The sequence below is a fragment of the Oculina patagonica genome, chromosome 5 (genome assembly GCF_052425735.1).
Source record: "Oculina patagonica isolate OP01 chromosome 5, crgOcupat, whole genome shotgun sequence".
Classification (NCBI taxonomy): Eukaryota; Metazoa; Cnidaria; class Anthozoa; order Scleractinia; family Oculinidae; genus Oculina; species Oculina patagonica.
In genome coordinates, this window is record NC_135762.1 from 19,625,131 (window position 1) to 19,648,538 (window position 23,408).

Here is a 23,408-nt window from a genome sequence, read left to right on the forward strand (position 1 = left end):
GTGTTAATTTGATTGAGCGTTTTGCCTCTTGAGCTCGATGCTCCCTTGTTCGCTAGATATGAAATTTCTCTTCGAGTGTTCGACTCGGTTACGTTGTGGCACCGCATGATTTCAATGTAGATTTGAAATCTCACACGCGCAAGTGAAATCTTTTGACCTTTTTTCGTTTTGCATATGCCATTATATAAAAAAAATTCTCTTGAAGGGGCTTTAAGCGAAACAGGGGTCATTTGCGGCGGTTTAGAGCCATTCCAAGCCGACTGAGCAAACCGAAAACAGATAATTTATGCGTTGCCTCCGTTCAAAAATTTCCTCTTCAAGAATAAACAGAACTGCAGTTGTTGGCTCTTAATGGTTCGTTAGCTCTACGGTATATTTTCAACCGTCGACTTCTTTATCCGTATACGATAAATCCTGATTTAAATTACAGTGCGTGTTTATCAGCAAATAATTCCGGCGAAGGGAGCCGTAAAATTTGTCCAAGATTTTGCAAGATCTCAGTTTATTGTTTAAAACTGCATTCGCCATAGAATACTACCGGAAATGCAGACGTGAATGACAACATTCGAAGCGCGCTACTTGAAAACAAACAAGCATTTCTAACCGGCACTCAAGTCGAATTTACATTCATATTTTCGCTTCTTTCACAGCTGCATTCGTTTGCGTCTGGCGATCGATCGTTTCAAGTGTTTGGGAAAGGAAACGACTGCTACCTTACGAATGATAACACGATCTACTAACCATACAAATTAAATTTTGAGGAACAAAGTCTCATAATAAAAGAATAACACGTATACTGTACCCAGCTGTGTAACATATTGTAAACTCCTGGCGCGACTGCTAAATCTTTCTTCGGCTAGTCAGGGCAGAATGATATAGAGAGACCACCATATCCTTTACAGAGATAACTCTTTTGATAAATTTAGTTAAATTTCCTCTTCGCTTCATGACTTTATCGTTTCATTTGTGGCAAGGAAGAGCTTTTGCTGAGAACAGCGATCCTCGAACTGCCGACGGAACAGAATTCGTTTCTTCTTGCGTTTTCATCAGAACGAATAGCTTTACTATACACATTGAAATTTCGCTTCCATTTACTCTGCGAAGCTTCACCAAAGGAAATAAGTGTATTTGATGCAGTTTCGTTTGTGCAATTGCCTTTGTTTGACTTAAAAGCCGAAATATAGCTTTCGTCAGCCCTCTTTGCTCTCTTTGCGCCATAATCCTGGTGTCTTTAGAACCACTAAGTACGTCATTTCCGGTGAAACCGGAGCGTTTGGCCGCGCGCGAAAAGGGCCCACTTCAAATTGCGAAATCCAAACTTCGAGGCTCAAAAAATACTAGAAAAAAGCGCTTTTGATATCTTAAACACGCATATTCGTGCTAACTAAGACATAAACAAGCAAATTGAGCAAAGTTATTTTTTACTTCATAGGCACTTTAAAAGCATTGAGGAGGAAAAGTGTTAGAAAAAATGACAAGACTGCATTAACAAAGTATAAAGACTACTATGTACATATTGGATGTTTAGAATTTTCATCTATGTACATGAAGTAGAGTTTATAAAATGCAAAACATTTAAAAAAATAATAATCAGGGAACCAGATCACAAGAACTTCAAGTGTTTTTTTGATCTTCAATAATTTTTTTTTTTTTTTTTTTAGGATCTTATCCATGGAGCTCCTATTGGCAAACCTGTAGCCAGTACAGGCATGGTCACAGCAGTTTATGCTGAGGAGGATGGAACAGAAATCAAATTTACTAGAAAGTATGATGGTTTTTACTGTCTTGATTTTCATTGTCACATGTAAAAAATAATCATGTAATTTTTTTGTATTTTGTTTTTCATTGTAGGATTGTTGGTAGTGGCACTGAGTACAGGATTGATAACAAGGTTGTATCTCCGCAGCAGTACACTTCTAAATTGGAAAGTTTGGGTATTTTGGTAAAAGCCAAGAATTTTCTTGTGTTTCAGGTAAACAAACAGTGCCAACCTTTTTCATACAATAACTATTGATGTGGCAGCAAACTAGTGCAAGCTAAGTCCTTGTTGGTAATTGTAGATTCCATGCATTTGTGTTCAGTTTACAAGTTATTATTTTACTAGAGTCAAGTTGGTCTAGGGTTTTAACAGAAAATAAGTAAGGACACATATAGATAAACAGTTGAGGTAATGTAATGCTTCACAGTAATATTTATATAAATAGAGCTTGTATGATCTGAGATTATTGAGTTTGTTTTTTAGGGCACTGTTGAATCAATTGCAATGAAAACTCCAAAAGAGAGAACCCAAATGTTTGAAAAAATAAGCAGGTAGGGAAAAATATTTTTTGTCCTTAAAGGATAGCTTTTCTCTTTTTATTCAAAATATAGAATTCTCATTCTCCCAGATAACTTACCACCTACATGTATATCAGATACACTAGCTATATTGTATTGTTCCAGACGGACGATAAAGATCTATGTGAACTTTGGCTTATGTAACTCCTCCTTCCCCTTGGAATTTCCAAATATAACCTTTCTTGGGGTGGGTATTGTTCGGGACAATTCACAGAATCTTTTCAACACGCAGTTGTAAACTCAACGCTTTAATTGCGATGCTCGTTGTACCAATGTACAAACATCTCCACGGCTTGACAACTTAATCGACACGTTGACTTGTTACGCCTACGGTAAAAAACTGAACAAAACAAACCTAATTTTACAATACATTCGGAATATAAGAAAAAAAACGGGAACTATGAAATCAAAACTTACATGTTCTGTGCGGTTTAGGTGGTAAAAACTGTATCAAAAAACAACACTGTCGAGCAATCCGCCCGACACGAAACTCTTTCCATCACAAAACCATGTGCGATCGAGTCACGTGACTCGATCCAGTCCAGTCCGAGCAACTTGTGCACAGTTAATAACGGACCTAAATCAATTTCCGGTTATTAATTTCGGCCGCTAGTCGGTCGGCCTCAACAGGTATGGATAGTTAAAAATGAATTTCAGCTAAAAATAGATTTCAAACTTGTTTGATTTGTATTTTCTCTGTTTAAAGATTATGGTAATAAATCTGGAACAAAAGAAAAAATTATACAGATCAAACTAGTTTGAAATCATCTTCACTTGAAATTCATTTTAAACTACAAGAGATACCATATTTCTTGTAACCACACATTCAAGTAACTGTATGTTTACTGTAAACAATAAGTGTCACATCAATCAATTAGCAGTGTCCACTTAAATAATTTATCACCTCTTATCATGATTTGACATTTTCCTGGACAACTTGATTATGACTTGAATGATAAATACACTTCTCTCTTAAATGAGCTTCTCGCACCCTGAAAGAGTTACTCTTTTTTACTTTCTTTTTATATAAATTCATTTTGGGGGGTTTTTACATTATAGATCTGGAGAGCTTGCAGATGATTATGAGAAAAAGAAGGTAGAAATGCAGAAAGCAGAAGAGGAAACAAGCTTTAACTATCATAAAAAGAAGGTAAAATCATAATTTGCAGTTGACATAAAAATAATGTTATCAATTCATAAATCCTTTCTACATTGGGATTGATATACATGTAAGTTTTCGGATTCCATTTTGGATTTATAGCTCAAAATAGTTTAACTGAGAAGAATTTAAGATGATTAGTTTAAGCAGTGGAAGAATTTCCTTTAACTTTTAAGTATTTACGTTTAGATATCCTTGAATCTTGTTTTCTTGTTTTTTGTTTTTTCCTTGTTTTTTTTTTTCTTTTCCTTTTAGCCGATACATTAATGTATATTTAAAATTACTGCTTTTCAATCGTTTCCTATGTTGTATCATTTTTTCTTTGTTCTATGTGTATTTAAGTTTATTTTTGCTAACATTGATGTTATTTAAAACCGTTATATAATCTGTTTGTATTATTTTGAGTGTCAATAAAGTATTAATAAAAAAAAATTAAAAAAAGTTTATATTTTTGTTGAGTACCAATATAGTGTTTGTAATGCTAAGGTGTTGGTGTACAAAATGTACTGGTCAATACTTTTGCTTTGTTTCATCTTAATTCAATGAAAGCCAAATTTGCTTTAAAAACTGGTTTCAGGGAATTGCAGCAGAGAAAAGAGAGGCAAAAGCAGAGAAAGAGGAGGCTGATAAATACCACAAGCTCAACCAAGAACTGGTGAGTCTTTGGTTGCAATAGTGTAGAACCAAATTTGGTTCTTCCCTCTTGCCTTTCTTTCTAAGTCAAGCTAATCCCTTCTGTTAAGAGGTTCACTTTTAATTTTATTATAATTCTTGATTAGATCTTTACGTGTTTGATTACAAAAGTCTGGTTACAGATATACATGTAGTCATAATTATTACATCTGGTAACAAAGATCGATTGTTTTAAAATGTGCAGTTGTTTAGTTAGCACCTTGTTGCCTACTAGACAAATTTGAATGTTTAAACTTTGGGCTTATTTACTTGCAACATACATGTATAGCTGTTGCATTTGCCCATTGGAATTTTTTATTGTTTTTCGAGCTAAAAAACAATAAAAACTTCCATCAGCAAGTGAAACAACTATATGTGTAGATGTTGCAAGTAAAGCCACCCTTTATTGGATATCATCAACACTATTCAATCTAAGTGGCAATTTCAGTATTGATGTAATGTATATGAAATAATTCATATATGAACTGCGGATGGATATGAAAGTGATAAATGATCATCGCAGTAAATTTCCAATTTAAGCGATTGAAATAAAGAAGCCTGAAAAAAATTCAGGGCTTCAACGGGATTCGAACCCGTGACCTCCGTGATACCGGTGCGATGCTCTACCAACTGAGCTATTGAAGCCACACATTGGGAGCGAGGTCAATGTGTGGCTTCAATAGCTCAGTTGGTAGAGCATCGCACCGGTGTCGCGGAGGTCACGGGTTCGAATCCCGTTGAAGCCCTGAATTTTTTTTTTTTCAGGCTTCTTTATTCCAATTGCTTAAATTTGAAATTCACTGCGATGATCATTTATCACTTTCATATCCATCCGCAGTTCATATATGAATTATTTCATATACATTACATCATCTCACTCCTCTCACAGGTAAAATATGAACTCACAATTGACCTCGCTCCCAATGTGCAGGGGATTCATTAAGGGCCGGGCACCGGGCAAATTGACCGCCTGTGAACTTACTTTTGCCCTGCTGTTCTCTGGGCTTCCAAAGCGACTTTGAATGCAAGTTACTTTTCTCCAAATGATGCAGAAAAAAAACAATACTGACTACAGCTCTAAAATTTTTAAAATTTGCCATGGGAGCAATTCAGGCTTTTAGCCAGGCTTTTTTGCCAGTGTTTAAATCCTTCTATGAAGTCAAAAACATCGTAGTGCGTTCGCTAGTTCGACGCCGCGTGTTAGAACAAAACTAGTCACCAGGCCCATCACGAAAGCACGCATGGAACGCCGGTAGTAACGAAAACGAAGACCCCGAAAACGAAGACCTAAGACCTAAGACCCATACGAAAACTAAGACCCGTACGAAAACTAAGACCTAAGACCCATACGAAAACTAAGACCCGTACGAAAACTAAGACCCATACGAAAACTAAGACCCATACGAAAACTAAGACCCGTACGAAAACTAAGACCCGTACGAAAACTAAGACCCGTACGAAAACGAAGACCCGTACGAAAACGAAGACCCGTATATACGAAAACGAAGACCCGGCCAAAACCAGCGTTACCCAGAGTTGCGTGACATTAATAATAATGACAGAATGATATTGAAGCAGACTGAGCGTACTAAGAACGTAGTACTGATCAAAAGTCTAGACTTGATCGAAAACTAAAACCTGATCGAAAACGGTTGCTTATGCGTCACAGAAGAGACAGCCAAAGTCCCCCAGCAGTAATGCACCATATCGAAATCTTCTCGCGCACAATACTTGCTTAAATAAACTTCGCTACCCGATTATTATTTCTCGCTTTACATCCGCGTAGAAGGGTGCGGAGAGAAAAAATTAATACAGGTGTCAAAATGTACTAACGGGAAACTGTGCCGATCTATCACCTCTTCACATCTGCTGAGCGGCAGTCTTTCGACTCTACTTAACCTAGCTAAAATCGCCTCCTTATAATACAACTGACAGAGCATAGTGCCCTTTCTAAACATCTTTGAGGCGTCAAAATAAATTGGACGACCAAATCCAATTTTACCGAACGGCTAACTTTGTACAAATTTATGTCACGAAATAGGAGTCTGTGTAGGCCTGTCATCTGTTTTTTGCTTAGTAAATAAAGTTTTTGTTAGTGCTTCTTATGTGTAGTCATATCAATAGTGACCTTTCATTCATTTGCCGGGGCCGACAGGCGTACTTGCCAAGATGTTTTAATTTTACTCATGTAGCGCGTAGCGAGGCGTACTCACTTCAAAATGTAGGATTTCAATGAAACTTGATCGATACGTTCTCAGTACTCGTCTGCTTCAATATTATTCCAATCCAACACTAATTCGTAGAGTACAAACATCGCGCAAAACGAGTACAAATGTCACACGATATTTGACCATATTTGTACTCATTTCCCCGACCAAAAGATTAAAAACCTTGGCAAGTCATGTGTGACCTAGGCTCCCGCAGTGCTATCAGAATGGAATTTTCAAAAGGAACATTCCGTTTACGTGTTGAAGTAACTGTAACGTTCCATTTGTCGAAAAATTCTCACCGAAAACTCCATGTAAATGTAAAGCGCTCATTGATTTTCGATTTCAGTAGTACGTTCTCAGTACGCTCAGTCTGCTTCAATATTATTGTCACTATTATTAAGGTCACGCAACTCTGGGTAACGCTGGTTTTTGCCGGGTATTCGTTTTCGTATATACGGGTCTTCGTTTTCGTACGGGTCTTCGTTTTCGTATGGGTTTTAGTTTTCGTACAGGTCTTAGTTTTCGTACGGGTCTTAGTTTTCGTACGGGTCTTAGTTTTCGTATGGGTCTTAGGTCTTAGTTTTCGTACGGGTCTTAGTTTTCGTATGGGTCTTAGTTTTCGTACGGGTCTTAGTTTTCGTATGGGTCTTAGTTTTCGTATGGGTCTTAGTTTTCGTACGGGTCTTAGTTTTCGTATGGATCTTAGGTCTTAGTTTTCGTACGGGTCTTAGTTTTCGTATGGGTCTTAGGTCTTAGGTCTTCGTTTTCGGGGTCTTCGTTTTCGTTACTACCATGGAACGCCTGGATGTTCAAAATTGTTTTCGAACGAAGTGGCGTTTTTTCGTCGCCTTTTTCGGAGAAAAACAGCCTCAAAATGATCAATTTCTTCGTAATTTTCGTTTTTGAGGACGGTAAGTACCTGATTAATCGCTGTATGAAGAGGAAATATTCTGTTTTTTTTTTTCTGTTTTATGCAGAAAGGAGCGCCGAAGATGCGGAGGATGCGGAAGTTAGTGAATTATGCGGATCCGCACCACCGCATCCTGTCAGATGCCTTGCTTTTAGGTTTTTTATGTTTTTGGCAAAGATTTCAAACAATACTTATAGCATTCAAGTTCAAATTGTCCAATCAACGAACTTATTGGCTGAAAATCGCTGAAAATGCACCTACGACTATTCAATTTTTTACAAATTTCCTGGGGGGGAATGCCCCTAGACCCCCCTAGCAGGATGGGGCCTTCGGCCCAAAATTAAATAGTGAACAGTAAAGCTATAAATCCAGCCTAAAAGCCTGGGAGCATGTCTCAAAACATTGGAGGGGTGAGAGCCATCAGCCCTTCCCATTTATGTGCCCGGCTGCTAAATCCATATGCCCTCCTGTCAGAAATCTTAATGAATCCCCTGAATGTGTGGCTTCAATAGCTCAGTTGGTAGAGCATCGCACCGGTATTGCGGAGGTCACGGGTTCGAATCCCGTTGAAGCCCTGAATTTTTTTTTTCAGGCTTCTATTCCATGCTTAAATTTGAAATTCACTGCGATGATCATTTATCACTTTCATATCCATCCGCAGTTCATATATGAATTATTTCAATACATTACATCATCTCACCCTCTCACAGGTTAAATATGAACTCACAATTGACCTCGCTCCCAATGTGTGGCAATGCTCAGTTGGTAGAGCATCGAACCGGTATTGCGGAGGTCACGGGTTCGAATCCCGTTGAAGCCCTGAATTTTTTTCAGGCCGCTTTATTCCAATTGCTTAAATTGGAAATTCACTGCGATGATCATTAATCACTTTCATATCCATCCACAGTTCATATATGAATTATTTCATATACATTACATCATCTCACTCCTCTCACGGGTAAAATATGAACTCACAATTGACCTCGCTCCCAATGTGTGGCTTCAATAGCTCAGTTGGTAGAGCATCGCACAGGTATTGCGGAGGTCACTGGTTCGAATCCTGTTGAAGCCCTGAATTTTTTTCAGGCTTCTTTATTCCAATTGCTTAAATTGGTAATTCACTGCGAAAATCATTAATCACTTTCAATTTCAGTATTGTTGGTTCATGCATTTTTATTTTCATTCACACATTGTAGTATGTGACAGGGGAGGCTAATGTTTAATTTTAATGCAGGATGTTTCATTAGATTAGTTAATAGTGGGACTTCATGTTAGGACAGTCAATTTCAATCCTAGACAAGGCTTCTCTATAATTTGGATTTACAGTAGAACCCCGGTAACTCGAACTCTGATAACTCGAACAACCCCGCTACCTCGAACAAACTTGCATTTCCCTTGGATTTGAACCCACTTTTCAGTATTTTTACTCGGTTAACTCCAAAACCCCACTAACTCGAACTAAATTTTGTTTCCCTTGATCAAAATTTGGGTCAAATTTACCCCAATAACTCGAAATATTCCGGTTCTTGCCGCTCGCCACGGTTGCCTTTTGATTAGAGCAACGAACAGATCACGCATTTGAAAGCAAGTTTTCACTCCTAATATGATCGTGTCTGAGTTTCTGACGAGATAAAAGCAATTTGCACTGTACTGTTTACTGAAGTGCTGAAAAATCAGTAAACTATCAATTTTAAACTTGGCAAATTAAATATTCAATCGACCCCGACAACTCGAAACCCCGCTAACTCAAACTGTTTTTCGTTTCCCTTCAAAGTTTGAGTTATTGGGGTTCTTCTGTATTTATTTGTTTATGTTTATTATTTAATTAATATTGTGTTTTCTTGGGTTCACAGGAAGATTGTCAGCTAGAGGTGCAATTGTTCAAGTTGTACCACAATGAACAAAGCATTAACCACCTGACTAATGAACTGAAAGCCAAATCTCGGGATCTTGACAAACTTGAGAAGAAGAAAAGTGAGATTGACCAGCAGCTCAAGAGTAAGAAACAAGAGAATGCAAAGTTCTCAAGAGAGATGGCATCTGTAGAAAAGAAAATCACCAGCAAGGTACAGACATTACAACTAACTAATAAAAATTTATTAAAAGACTAAATCCAAACCATGATACCATATTAATCAATTAAAGAATTAAACACAGGTTTAAATGGTCCAGCATGTAAAACTATCAAAAAGGTACCAGTACACAAATTATAACCAACTGTTTTACTCCAAAACACAGAGTCAAAGAACTACATGTAGATAGATATCACTGAGTGCTAAAAGTATTACCGTATTTTCTCGGTTATAAGGCGCACTCGGTTATAAGACGCACCCTAAACTTGGCAACTTTGTCATGTCAAGTTTCCAAACTAAAAATTTTGCGAAAACACTCGGTTATAAGACGCACCATGAGTTTGGGATTTAAAAAATGCAGTCATCAATTTAAGGACAGTTCTCCATACAGAATTTGAATGTTTGAATATGTTGTTCATACTCCTTGGCACAATTTTCGAGTAAAGAGGTGAGATTTCTTGCTGTTATAAGACGTAAATTCGCTCGAGGTAAACATCTTTCCATCGTTCATGCTTCGATCTTGGCTGCTTAGTAACCTGGCGGATGTGTAGTTACCAGTGACCACTGAGTTTGTAGCTTGGTTACCAAGTATCCAAGCATGCTTCGTCTCGCTTCGCACTTTGTTTATCCAGTGTTTTTCAAAGATTCTCAGGCTTTTTTTGGTGTTTTCCTTGTCTTCTAAAGTCATTTATCACCTTTCCGCGATGAAAAAGGTTAGTTTAATATAAGGGCCTGATTACATGAGCCGGGCTGGCTCGGTTTGCCGAGATGACTTTCAGCCCGGTATTACATGAGCCCGGTTAGCCGGGCTGGCCCGGTTTGCCGAGATGACTTTCAGCCCGGTTTTAGCATAAATGATCAGAGCACGAATGATCTTAATCACCTTTTTCCGGCAATAAAAAAATTATTTGGTGGTTAATTTTTTGCACTTATGCATCTGGATGGGTTACTTTACCTCTACATCCTATTTACAAGGAGTTGCATTGATTTTTTCGTCGGATATTGTGCTCAGAAGAGAAATTTAATGCTGGCCCGCTTAGCCGGGCTGGCCCGGTGAACGCGATTACATGGAAAATTTTCATCCCGGCTAGCCGAGATCCCGGCATCGCGATACCGGGATCTCGGCTAACCGGGCTGGCCCGGTTGTCATGTAATCGCGAAGTTGATTTTTGTTGCGTTTAGAAGACATGCCGAGATCTCGGCAAACCGAGCCAGCCCGGCTAGCGGGCCAGCCCGGCTCATGTAATCAGGCCCTAAGTATGCTTGATTTTCTTTGTCTGTTTCAACATAATGCTGACAAAAGCAGTTGTTACCAAAACTTGTCAACTCATCAATACCGCGATAATAAACTTCACGTTGAAACTTGCTGTTTCTTGTTCTAGAAGTGTGAAATATTATAAAAGTGAATGACCAACACCAAGAGTTTTCTTTTTTCTTATTTTAACTGCAAGTTTCGGTAAAATGGCGGCCGTAAGGTTTTGTTGGGCGAAAATACTCGGCTATAAGACGCACCCCAATTTTGGCAAAAACTTCCTTAGAAAAAACAGATTTTCCTTGAAAAAACCGTGCGCCTTATAACCGAGAAAATACGGTAAATAACATTAAAAAATGATAATGTAACAAACTGAACTAGGACTTGTGTGACTTTGAATTGCGTGATTGTAAAATTTCGCAAGTTTAGTCTCTGTAATGGGAGCCGCTTTAGTAAAGCCCATTTACAGCAAATGAACGCCGTTGGTTTTTGTGAAGGACTTCAGATTTGCGGTTGGTATTTCTTTGTTTGCCCACTGCTACATCTTTGGCGCCCTATATCCTTCAATCAAAGGAAGGACCAGTTGAATTAGAGAAATTCGTGGAAGAATACAAGAAAACCTTCAAATCGGAGCTTGGAGCGTGGAAGTTACATTTCGTGACATGCGAAGCCTTTCTGAAAATGGGATGTGGCGCGGAGGTCAGGGTGACGCGTGTAACCCTCGCAAAAAATTCTTCTGTTACGTCGAACCCCACATCATCTCAGTCGATGGTTCGTTATCTTACTCATCCACAATTCTCCTTGTTCTATGGATTTAGCGACGAAAGAGGAAAAGGCGTCACTTATCGTGTGTGGCGATTCGAGGTCGACAGCGCGATTCAAGAAGGTCTCCATTCGCACAAAGTCATCGCGGAGCAAATCCGCAAGTCGCTTCAAGACGAAGCGAAGACCAAAATTGTTGGGTTTGGTCCTGGATGATCGGTTGAGGATATACTCAAGAAGCTCGACCAGGTTTATGGCGACCAGGAAGCTGCCGTGGGGGACGAACTTTTGTCCCGAGCGTACAATTTTCGCCAACAAGAAAGCGAGGAAGTGTCTGCGTTCGCGAGTCGTTTGGATAACCAGATCCGTAAAGCGAAAAGCCATGGCGCCGAGTTATTACCCGACGAAGAAGCAGTTGACCGCCACCTGAGGCTCTTGTTTTGGCAGGGGCTAAAGGAATCCGTGAAGGACAAGGCCAGACACAAAAAGCATTCCTGTAAAACTTTCGCCAATTTGATCTCCGCGCGGCAAAAAGGAAACAAGCTCGGCCCAGTATGGTATGGTATAAGGGGGAGCAGGGATGGCGCAGTGGTGAGAGCGCTCGCCTCCCACCAATGTGGCCCGGGTTCGATTCCCGGACCCAGCGTCAAATGTGGGTTGAGATTGTTGTTGGTTCTCGTCCTTGCTCCGAGGGTTTTTCTCCGGATTCTCCGGTTTTCCTCCCTCCACAAAAATCAACACCTCTAAATTCAAATTCGATTGGGAATCCGAGGGCCACAGGTTTGTCAGTCGAAAGACTGTTATGTGCAACCCTCGTAAAACAAAGTTGATTTATTTATTTATTTATATAGGACTGAACTACCGCAATCGGACGGACCACCGAAATGGCTCTCACAGGTGTGTTCAGCCATGGCCCGTGAAGTTAGAGAAGCACTTGTACCCCTAACGAACAGCCGTTCGGTTGCTACAGGAGGAAATGTCCCTGGCAGCGATGTGAGTTCTGGCTATGGAAGGGATTCTCTCGAATTACCAACATCTTATCGCTGTGGTCAGAAAGGTCATCTCCGAAGAGGGTGCAGGAACCCTCCCATTGGTTCCAATAGTTTTGAGCAATCGGGAAACGGCAATGGACCGCTGACGCAGGGCAGCCAGAGGCAGTAACACAAGAACAGCCCCACCCTGTTTTGGACGCATTTATTGGAGACGCAAATGAGTGCGTTGCCTACTTGAATGGTCATTCTTGCCTTGCGTTGTTGGACACTGGAAGTCAAGTGACGTCAATATCGGAACAATTTTACCGGAAACACCTTTCTGATTGACCAATGCGACCCTTAGATGGACTAGTACGCGTTGTCGGCGCAGCTGGACAAGAGGTATCGTTCCTGGGTTATGTGGAACTAGATGTTAGTTTTCCTCGCACTGAAGCTGGTATAGACAACGTTTTTCAGACGCTTGTGCTAGTAGTTCCTGACAACCAGTACAACCTGCGTGTTCCGCTCATCCTAGTGCAGAGATGTCTGTCAGCAAGAGGGCGGTGTCGCTTTTCTCCAAAGGATGGCTGTTTCAGGAGTGTGGAAACAAGCGTATGGTGCGCTTAGGTATAAGGAAAACTTTCACGCCAGGTGTGCCAGTGGTTCAGTAAAGGTTAGCTGCACTGCTAAGCATCCGGTCACCATAGCAGCCCATGAGACTGTGGTTCTCTGGGGATTGGCACATGTCTGCCCAGGAGAGCTTACTAAAGTGGTGGTTGAGCCGCTTGATAAATTGCAACACGATCCTCTTGAAGTCACACCTGGCTTGGTAAGCCCGAAGACAAAATTTTCCCGACACTTCACATCCAAGTTGAGGAGGCACTAGCCGAAACTTTTCCTTCCCGAGCAAATTCTTGGCGAACAAGCAAGACAGGTATGGCGAGCGAACTGGCTTTGTGTACATATTTCGTATGAGAACACACCAAAAGGACTGTAGTCAGGCTGGTCGCCGATTGGGCAGAATAATACAAAGGGAATACAAAAGATTTTTCTGCCCAATCAGGAGGCAGTATTCAGAGAGCTTTTTGAACTGGTCTGGTAAGACTCTTTCCCCAGGGGCACTTTCAATCAACACAACTTTTATATGCTGATTTTTTCCCTCGCAGTTTTGCGCTATATTCTACCCGCATTTTCGCGTTTCCCTCGCCCCACTAACTGCTCCTGGGTCTCCGAGGATGGTACAAGATGGTCGCCCCCGAGTCATTGCATATGGAAGCAGAACACTTAACGATGCAGAGCGCAAGTATTCGGCCTATCGACGTGAGTTTCTTGCCTTGAAGTGGGCTGTTACTGAGAAGTTCCGTCCCTACCTCTATGGTTACAAGTTTCATGTGGTGTCAGATAGTAATCTCCTCACATACCTGGTCACGTCTGCTAAGTTGTCTGCAACAGACCACCGTTGGCTTTCAAGCTTAGCATCATTTGATTTTACAATTACTTACCGAGCTGGAAAGGCTCACAGCAATGCAGATGGCCTTTCACGTTTGCCACGAACTTTGAGCTCAGATGCTGGAACCATTCCGGATGAAGATTATGTCAAGCCCTTTCTAGACAGGCTGTCTCCTTCTTCAGGGGAGGCACTCGATGTCTGTTCAAGCGAGGCCTTTCAGGCTGTTTGTCAGTACCACCAGGTGCTGGAGCCATTCAATGCCAACGACATCCCTCTTCCAGCAGTAGAGGCAATCAGTATGTCATCCCAGGCAGTGGACCACACTCTGTTTGGCAGCTCAGGAAGCAGTCTTCCAGTGGATTGGTTAAGTCTCCAACAGAAGGATCCTGCCATCAGTCATGTCCTGAACATCCTTCACCGAAACCAGCCACTTGACCAACTCACGTTGGACAACCCAGAGCTCACTTGGATGTTCAGAGAGCGGAGTCGTTTGGTGCGGAAAGATGGAGTATTGTACAGACGACGTACTGTGGAAGATGGTGTAAACCTTCAGTTGGTCCTACCAAATTCACTGAAACTTCAAGTGTTGCAAGGTTTCCACGATGTACTTGGTCATCTTGGCTGAGATAAGACCCTTGACATCATCCGCCAGCGATTCTGTTGGCCTGGTATGGAGAAAGAGGTGGACAGGCACATAGCAAGTTGTGAGAGGTGCATCAAGAGGAAATCTCCAGATCCACCAAGGGCACCAATGGTCCCAATCCTCGCCAGGGAGCCAATGGAGCTGTTGGCCATCGACTTCTTATCGTTAGAGAAGGGAAAAGGTGGTTTTGAGCATGTGCTTGTAGTAACTGATAGCTTCACGAAGTACTCCTGGGCATTCCCTACCTGTAACCAACAGGCCCCCACTGTAGCCAAATTGTTATGGGAGAATATCCTGGTGAACTTTGGGTTTCCTCAGCGCTTACATTCTGATCAGGGACGTGACTTCGAGTCCAGAATCATCAGGGATTTATGCAAAGTGGCTAGAATTAAGAAGACCAGAACGACCCCGTACCACCCACAAGGGAATGGCCAAACAGAGCGGTTCAATCGAACACTTCTGGGCATGCTTGGTACACTGGATGCTGATAAGAAGAATGACTGGCCAGAGTACGTACTGCCACTAGTCCATGCCTACAACTGTACAAGACACTCGTCTACAGGGTACTCCCCCTATTTCCTCATGTTTGGTCGTACTCCTGCCTTCCGATTGATGTCAGTTTAGGAGTAACCTTTGACAATTGTGGGACCCAACCTTACACAGTCCATGCAGAGAATTTGCGCACTCGTCTCCAGCATGCACACGACTTGGCAGCCCAAAATGCAAGAAAGAAGGCAGAATCTAACAAGGAAAGGTGACTGTGTGCTAGTAAGGAGCCTTAGCCCACGAGGAAAGAGCAAGCTTAAGGACCGGTGGTAAGACACACCCTATCTGGTGTCAGGCCGTGTTGGAGACCTACCTGTCTATGTGGTACAACAAGAGGGCACCGGAAAGAAGCGAACACTCCATCGCAACCTGCGCCTTCCTTATCATGTGCCACACGAGACCTCACCCGCTACTGTCGCAACAGGCACAGACCCAGGACCGAGAAACCAGCGCCTTGGTCGTCCAGACACCACCCACACCACTCGCTCAGGGCGCGCGATACACCCCCCGGATCGCCTTATCCACCAAAATCGCACATCTGTGTAGTGTGTAAACGCTCGGATCACCAGGCGCAAAGCTGCCCTAAATGGAAGTTTCCTGTTCCTCTGCGCCGCAGTGATGCAGTTTCCAAGGATTGACTAGACACCTCTCTACCTGAGTTCTCCACTTCCACGAGCCTGACTTCTGATCACCTTCCAGATTCTCCTGCCTCCCCTTCTTGTCCTACTAATCCTGTACAGCGACTTCCTGTTAAAACTTCTCTAACTTCGCATCTTATTACTCTCCAGCTCAGCTGCAAACAGCATCTGGTGCCAACGCCTTCACTTTATGTCCCCCAGTACCCTCTCAACTCAATATTTCTGCATGACGGAGTTGCTTAGCAACCTACTCAGAAACGGAACTTTGTGATTTTCTCGAAATTGGCTGGCCAATAGGTTACTCTAGTGACCAAACTCCTATTTCCTCTGCGAAAAATCATGGCTCCGCATTATCCCAACCTGATGTTATTGATGCTTACCTTGCCTGCGAATGCAAACTCGGTGCAACTTGTGGACCTTTCTTGTCAAATTCGCTCTCAAACACTCTCACAACTTCCCCCCTCAAATCGCCTACAGTCGCACTGGCAAAGCGTCCCCCGTCCCCCAGCCACCTCTATGATTTTCCTTGGGGTCCTTGTCAACACCTCAACCAACTTTTAAACCGTTGCTAAATGCTCTATCGGCCGATCAAGTCAGCAGTCTCTCCTTGGAGTAATGTCTTATGTCATGGCATGCGTCTGTCCCGCGCGGGTGTTTATGTCCACGCTCTTAAACACTTTACACAGTCACAAGTCATCTACTGTCTGTTCCCTCTCGCACGATAATAAAGCTGATATCCGATGGTGGTGCTATTTTCTACCATTTTACAATGGTGTGCCTATTAGAAGACTTTACCGTGGAGGAATGATCCTCTGTATCTCTCCACCGACACATGTGGCACTGGTGCTGGCGGTTTTTTTTGATGGCCAATATTGTCACATGCCCTTCCCGCACTTTGTTCTTCATCAATTCAGTCACGACATTAATACCCTGGAATTGCTTACCATTATGGCTGCTCTCAAGCTCTGGGCTACTTTTCTTCCAGGCCGGCGTCTGGTTTTACAGTGCGACAACAAAAACAGCGTACTTGCGCTTAACTCAGGCTGCTCACACTCCACCTGGAATGCAACGTTGTTTGCGTGAAATCTGGTTTTTTCCACAGCCTGGGATTTCAAAGTTATCACCACCCACATACCGGGAGTCACAAACACCATTGCCCATCACCGTTGGCATTTGTCTCCAACACATCAGCAGAGATTTTCTGAGCTAACGTTGAGGCTAACCACAACTCACCTCTACTGTCCACCTGAGTCCTTTGCGTTCCAAATCAGCTGCTAACACCCTGTTTTTTCTGCCTTTCCTTCACAGGACCGCCTCTGAGAGAGCTCATATTTTTCATTCTTGGCCTTTGCGCCCTCAACGATCTTGTGGCCTCGATTCAAGCCAACGCCTATGCTCCAGGAACATGGCATAATCTACATTCTTAATGGAAGTCCTTTCTTCACCTCTGCAAATAATTCACCTTCGCTCCCCTACCAGCTTCCAGACACTGTCGGCGTATGCTTCCTTTCTATCATGCAAAACGCCCTCCTTCAACTACGTTATGAACCATTTGAATGCTGCTCACCTCCTTCACCTGTACCAGGGATTTTCTACGGAGTCATTTAACAGTTTCACCTTGAATCTCACCAAGAAAGGACTCAAGTGTACAATGGGTTCCTCCCCACACCAGAAACAGCCTATCACGCCAGACATCTTAGATTCCATGCGTCGCTTTCTCGATTTGACCACACTGCCTCACGCAGCTCTTTGGGCCTTGTTTACCACAGCGTTCTTTTCTTTCTGCGTAAGTCAAATCTGGTTGCGGCTTCAGCCTCTTCGTTCAACTCTGATCAACACCTGGCTCGGCATGACATCAAATTCACCGACTCTGGCGCCTTATTACGTATATCAAGTGGTCCGAAACACGTCAGTTTAAGGAAGGAGTTCACATCATCCCACTTCCAAGCATTCTGAACTCGCCACTTTGCCCTGTGTCAGCTATTCATCATTATTTCATATTGGTTCCTGCACCTTCTGTTGTGCCGTTTTTCTGTCTTCCGACAGACCGATGTCCAGGATTCACTGCACTCACTGCTAATTACTTTACTTCCTCTCTCAAACGACTTATTGTTACCCTCGGCTTGGATGCGGCCAACTATTCACCGCATAGTTTCAGGCGAGGTGGAGCCACCTATGCTTATCAGGCAGGCGTTCCAGAACATATAATCAAGCTTCACATAGATTGGCTTTCGGATGCATACCAGGTTTACTTATCTCTGCCCCTGTCAACTCGTGCACAGGTGGCTGACATTATGGCTGCAGGCCTTTTTGCAAACGCTTAAAGTTTTCTTATTGATCATGTAGCCGCTAATCTCGTCCATTTAAAATTTTATTTATTATTACTATCGGTTTTTTTTATGTTTACTACTATCATTATTATTTTTTTTTTCAATTTGTTCCATTTCTTATTAACACGTTTAGGCTAATTCTTCTCCATAATTTTGGGGACTATCACTTGAGTTTGTAAATCATTAAATGTTTGTTTCAGCCCAAACGTGTCCTATCTGATTCACTTATAATAAGGTCAATAATAAACACATTCTGCTGACTACTACATGGCTTCCCACGTTGTGTCCTGACCTGCAGATAAAGGAACTGTTGATTGGTCTAGATTATGTTTTTATATCTTGTTGTTTAATTTATACAGGAGGCTGAACTGAACAAGAACAGACCACAGTACATCAAGGCCAAAGAGAAAACTTCTCATGTCTTAAAACGGATTGAAACCTCCAAGTAAGGACAGGGAAATATTTTTAAGGGGGGTCCTTCTTAACTACAGATCTAGAGCAGTTGCTAAGTAATTTTTCAAGATGGTTTTTGGTGGCAAGCTATTTTGAAGCGTTCGGCAATGCTTAACGGTGAATTTTTGGTGGGGAGGACGACTGAATTGAAAAAATTGATATTACACTTGCTTAACTAGTGCCAGTCCCAAACTGCGTGCTAGAATTTGAAATCCCTAAAACTTTTAAGAGAAAAGTAAAAAAATGATTTTTTTCAAAGAATTCGAGATAACATATCTAAGTCTAAATGTATACACAAACAAGCAAAGCCTGGCACTTGGTGGTGGTATGTTTTGAAACAATACAAAGGTCAAATTTTCTCAGCAGTGAATCAAAAAAATATTGTGACTTACTTGTATTAGGATTTCGCCTTGATTTGAGTTGATCCATTCTGGCTTCTCTATGTCTGGTTGTTTTTAGATGTTTATGTTTCCATTTTCTGTTTTCTTTTCTATAAAGGAAAGCTTATGACAAGGCGAAGAATGTACATAAAAAACATCAAGCGGAGGTAATGGCTATGTTTTATAAGCATTTTTCTGCCTTTAGGAAATCGTTTAGATATAAAAAGGATCTACCTGAGATGTATTATTGTGTAGTGACGTTTAGCCCTTATTACTCTTTCAAAAGTTGTGACTGAGTGTTATCTTCAGGTTGAAGCAGATTTAACCTAAAAACTAATTTTGCCAACAACACAGGAGAACGGGAATTGCTGTGGTAGCACGAACCACAGGCGTGTGTTTCCATAGCTTTTTCAAGTTCTCCCAAACATTCAGGTGTACAACTTACAGGAACGCAGAGAAAATGTTTATCTGTATTGTTAAGAAAATACTACTAACAAGGAAAAGAAAGGAAAATCACTGACACTGATGAAAATTTGCCAACCCAATCAACTTGGTAACACTTTGCACAAGTTTAATTCTTTTAGCGCATTGTTGAAAAGTTTTTTAGCATGTACGTTCTATGGAGTATTATTGTTATTTTTAATATTATTTCATTTAATATATATTTTTTTAATATCCAGATTAAAGAGCTTGAGCATGAGCTGGAGGAAGTACGCAATGCAGCTGAAAAATATGAGGAAGAAATTTCAGGAGCAAGTCAAGATGAAAATGTAGAACTAATGGACTCTCAGGTATGATCATTAGTGAATTAAGGACAATAAACCTCTGTTAGAGATCGTTAACGTAAAAGTGACACATACTGCTGGAGCTTATCCTGGTTTCTGTAGCATTTAGTGACCAAGAATATTTCTACTCCCCCTGGATGGGATTCGCAGGGTTACCCCCCAGTATTAATTCACCAGTACCCATTTATAAAATTAATCTTGATGGAGATAGACACTACGAGAGTGAAGTGTTTATGAAATGAAACGGTTTTAAAGCCGATCTGTTTTTGAAACCTAAATTTTCCGTGACTACTGTTCACCTTCATCAGAGTTAGATAAAAGTTCATTAAGTTTGTGTTTTGTTCGTTAAGTGTGTTGTCCAAGAACACAACTCAGTGGCCTTGGCACTCATTCAATCTGGAGTCCATTAGGCCACTGCATAAGACATGAGACACATGATACTTCTTGGATCTACAGCCTCCATATTAAATTGATCTTTAATACTTAATTGCTATATGATTACAGTTTCATTTTGTATGTTTTGTTTTTATAGCTTGAACAGTATAATGCACTGAAGGAACAAGCAGGAAGGGAAACTGCAGCCCTCAAGCTACAGCTAGACAAGGTAATGATTGTATTCTCCAGTAACATTTCCACATATTTTAGTAAATGATCATGGATTGCCAATCTTGAATTTTACCTTTGCAATTGGGTGTAGGCAAGTGTCTTCTTTTCCTGCAAAATTTGTATTAAAATAATAGTAAACAATCACAATAAATAAATAAATAAATAAATAAAAATATATTTGTAATGCTGTTTATTTCATGACCCATCATCAGATTGTCAGAGAGCAGAATTCCGAACAGGAATCTCTTGATCAGTTAAAACAGAAGAAAGCAGATCTTATGGCTCAACAGAAACACAAGACAGATCAAAGGTGTGTATGCCAAAAATAAATCAAAGTACTCACGGTGAGTATTTTGAGTCACCATAGACTTCAGAATAACATTTTATAGCTTGTAATCTTGTAATTATGTACACAATCAAACCACATCTTTGTTTGGCAGTAAATGGGACTAAGGTTGTTGGGTGCTCCCTGGGCTAAAATAGGGTGGTAACAACATACCCTGCAAGTGTAAGTGAGGGGGTGGCAGCAACACACCCCTCAAGTAATGGATGAGCCAACAAGTGTGGCGCATGCCACACCTGGTGAATAGCAGTGAAACTAAAGAAGGATGAGCCAATGAGAGTGGCGCATGCCACACCCAGCTAGTGACTAAGTCTAAGGTGGGATCAGGGTCCCACCCAGCCTGCTACATGCAACACTAAGTGGCAGGTGTGGACCCATACCTGTAGTCCAGCTTTATTGAATAAGGGAATGGGTGAGGCGGGAAAAGCAAAATACAGTTGACTTGGAAACTAGTTTGTAAACTCACAGCAACACAAGGTGGGGTACAAACTGAAAACGCAGCCAGCTGGAATTTATAAAACACTTCCGGTTATAACAGTCGAATCTCTCTTACAGACACCTATAATGTGGACACCTCCCTTATGGCCTATTATGGACAGTTCACCTGTTCCAATGGTCTGCCAGTTACAAAAGTTCATACAAACTCTTCCTCTGTAATAAGGACACCTCCATAATACAGACACTCTCCCTGTCCCTTTGATGTCCGTATTTAAGAGATTTGACTGTAATAGAATGTCTGTTGTTAACTTATCCAGACAAAGAATCAGGTGTCACAGTGTCAACAGATATATATGTTTTTGTCAACAGGACTCAGTTGATGGAGAGAATTGAAAAACTTGATGAGTATATCAGGTGTGTGTTGTGCCTATGATTCATTGTTGCAAAGAGAAAACCTTAAACTCAGTTAATGGAGTGTGATGCCCTAAGAGTTTAACCTTCCATGGGTTACATGTAACAACAACAAAGTGAGCTCAGTTACATGAACACATACCATTGTATTAGTGCACTAGTGCTGTGAGAAGGGAGGCTTTCATGCCAAATGACTTTGTGTCTAGTGTCCTTTATCATGTAATTTTACTGCTTAATAATTATTTATAACATTAATTAGGCAGAACTGGGACATAAAAAAAGAATTACACATCTGAGAGTGAATAATTTAATTCATATTGTATAGAAATAATCTCATTTGTTGAAATAAGTGTTTCCATTTACCCTGTGAGGACATAATCGTAATTTTGTCTAAATGCAGTCAACTTGGTGCAAATTTCACTAGTTACAGTTGTTGTTATATATTTGAAGTTAGCTGTTCTTAGTGTCAAGATATGTAATTTAACCTACCCACCTGCATCATTGTCTATTTAATATGCAAAACTACCTTAATTTAGAGTGAGACAAGCCAGTGCTTATCAATAATCTTACGACATTGACGTTAACATTGACTTGTATCAAACTGTGATTAAGCACCAGTATACAGACTGTGGAGAAGCTGAGGCAAGATCATGACAAAATGGAGGCAGAAATCAAGTATGTTCTTCAACATGATAATTATTATATTTAGATCCAGATACTACTACCCGGCAAATAGGTTTTAGTGAGACCACTGGATAGCCATTGATCCACTGGTAGCATTTTTGTTCCTTTGAACGACTTGGGTCTGTTCAAGGGTGTCTCAGAAACTCAGGCTCTCTGAGTGTCAAGAAAACTCAGACCCAAAAAATAACACAAAATTACACTACGCGATTGCCGCAGATTGCTGCAGGCCGATCTGTTAACTGTTCGTTGATACAGAACCTGCTGACAAAAGAAAAACAGTTTGCAGTGGTAGATACCTGCATACCTGCACTGATCACGAAAAGAATACTCAACATTTGGATCAGTTTTTGGTTGCCATGTCCCATTCATGTTTTAAGAATATTCTAAATGTTTAACTAGTCTGTTTATACATGTAACTTTCCTCCACAGCAGTTTTGTTGGCTTGCTTTCCAAAACTTCTGTAGATTTTGAAATTTGACTAGTCAGTGGGCAAGCAAATTCACTGTTCACTTTTTCTCACCATTAAACAAGTCATCTTATGTCATTGTTTGTTTTATGTTGTAGTAATGCCAATACTCGTCACTTGGAAGTTAGTCATCAGCTGGAGGATGTGCAGGGAAAGCTGAATGAGGCCAAGATGGATAAAAATGAAAGTACTAGACATCAGAAAAAACAAGAACTGTTGGACAGTATCAAGAGGCTTTTTCCAGGGGTTTATGGCCGACTTATAGATCTCTGTGAACCAGTGCACAAAAAGTTAGTAAATATACAGTTTACAGTATTATGTTGTACTTTTAACTTATATTGATTTTGGTTTAAATTTTTTCATACCATTTTTGTTTTCTTTTTTCCTGAAGCCATTATTGTAATATAAAACAAATAGATAATAAAAATCCAACTGGCTTAAAATTTTGAAGCAAAAAAAATTAAATTATGTACATTTCAACCACAGCATATATTGGACCTGAGAGGTATAAAACCAGGTATTTAATTTGCAGTGCTCTACCCTGGAGATTTTTCCAGGTAGTTGGAAGAAGCTATGACAATCAAGAACGTGAGCTATACTCAGAGTCTATGCCATGAATTAGATAAATGAAAGGGTAATTGTGAAGAACAGCTCCCGTTAACCGACTGTCGATCGTTTGCTGGTCGTCTGTCAGCCAACAAACGGCCAACTGTCGGCCGTCTGTTGGTCGACAAACGGCCAACTGTCGGAATACTGGAAATGAAAATGAAAGAAAAGCTAAACAAAAACAGTAACAGTCAGTCTTCCTACAAAATTTATTATCTGCCCTCAGCTCTTTCATTGTCTTTGCTTTTTATAAGCCACGATAAAAGTGATGACATCATCGCTTT

The 23,408-nt window shown here is 40.9% G+C and overlaps 1 protein-coding gene, 1 non-coding gene and 1 pseudogene across 2 annotated transcripts in view; all 3 read left to right on the forward strand.

Annotated features, from left to right (window-relative positions):
* LOC144653162 (structural maintenance of chromosomes protein 1A-like) overlaps window positions 1-23,408 on the forward strand; it is a 40,029-nt gene that overhangs the window by 2,098 nt on the left and 14,523 nt on the right. Inside the window, exons 4-17 of the mRNA XM_078513092.1 lie at window positions 1,662-1,765; window positions 1,852-1,972; window positions 2,243-2,310; window positions 3,397-3,487; window positions 4,074-4,151; window positions 9,142-9,354; window positions 18,312-18,397; window positions 18,904-18,952; window positions 19,466-19,576; window positions 20,103-20,174; window positions 20,389-20,486; window positions 21,327-21,371; window positions 21,981-22,043; window positions 22,617-22,808. Coding sequence (XP_078369218.1) covers window positions 1,662-1,765; window positions 1,852-1,972; window positions 2,243-2,310; window positions 3,397-3,487; window positions 4,074-4,151; window positions 9,142-9,354; window positions 18,312-18,397; window positions 18,904-18,952; window positions 19,466-19,576; window positions 20,103-20,174; window positions 20,389-20,486; window positions 21,327-21,371; window positions 21,981-22,043; window positions 22,617-22,808 — 1,391 coding nt within the window. The remainder of the gene's footprint in view (window positions 1-1,661; window positions 1,766-1,851; window positions 1,973-2,242; window positions 2,311-3,396; window positions 3,488-4,073; window positions 4,152-9,141; window positions 9,355-18,311; window positions 18,398-18,903; window positions 18,953-19,465; window positions 19,577-20,102; window positions 20,175-20,388; window positions 20,487-21,326; window positions 21,372-21,980; window positions 22,044-22,616; window positions 22,809-23,408) is intronic.
* Trnat-ggu (transfer RNA threonine (anticodon GGU)) lies at window positions 7,790-7,863 on the forward strand. Its single transcript has one exon. It is a non-coding gene; the product is annotated as a tRNA-Thr (tRNA).
* Window positions 11,381-12,535, forward strand: LOC144654087 (uncharacterized; annotated as a pseudogene).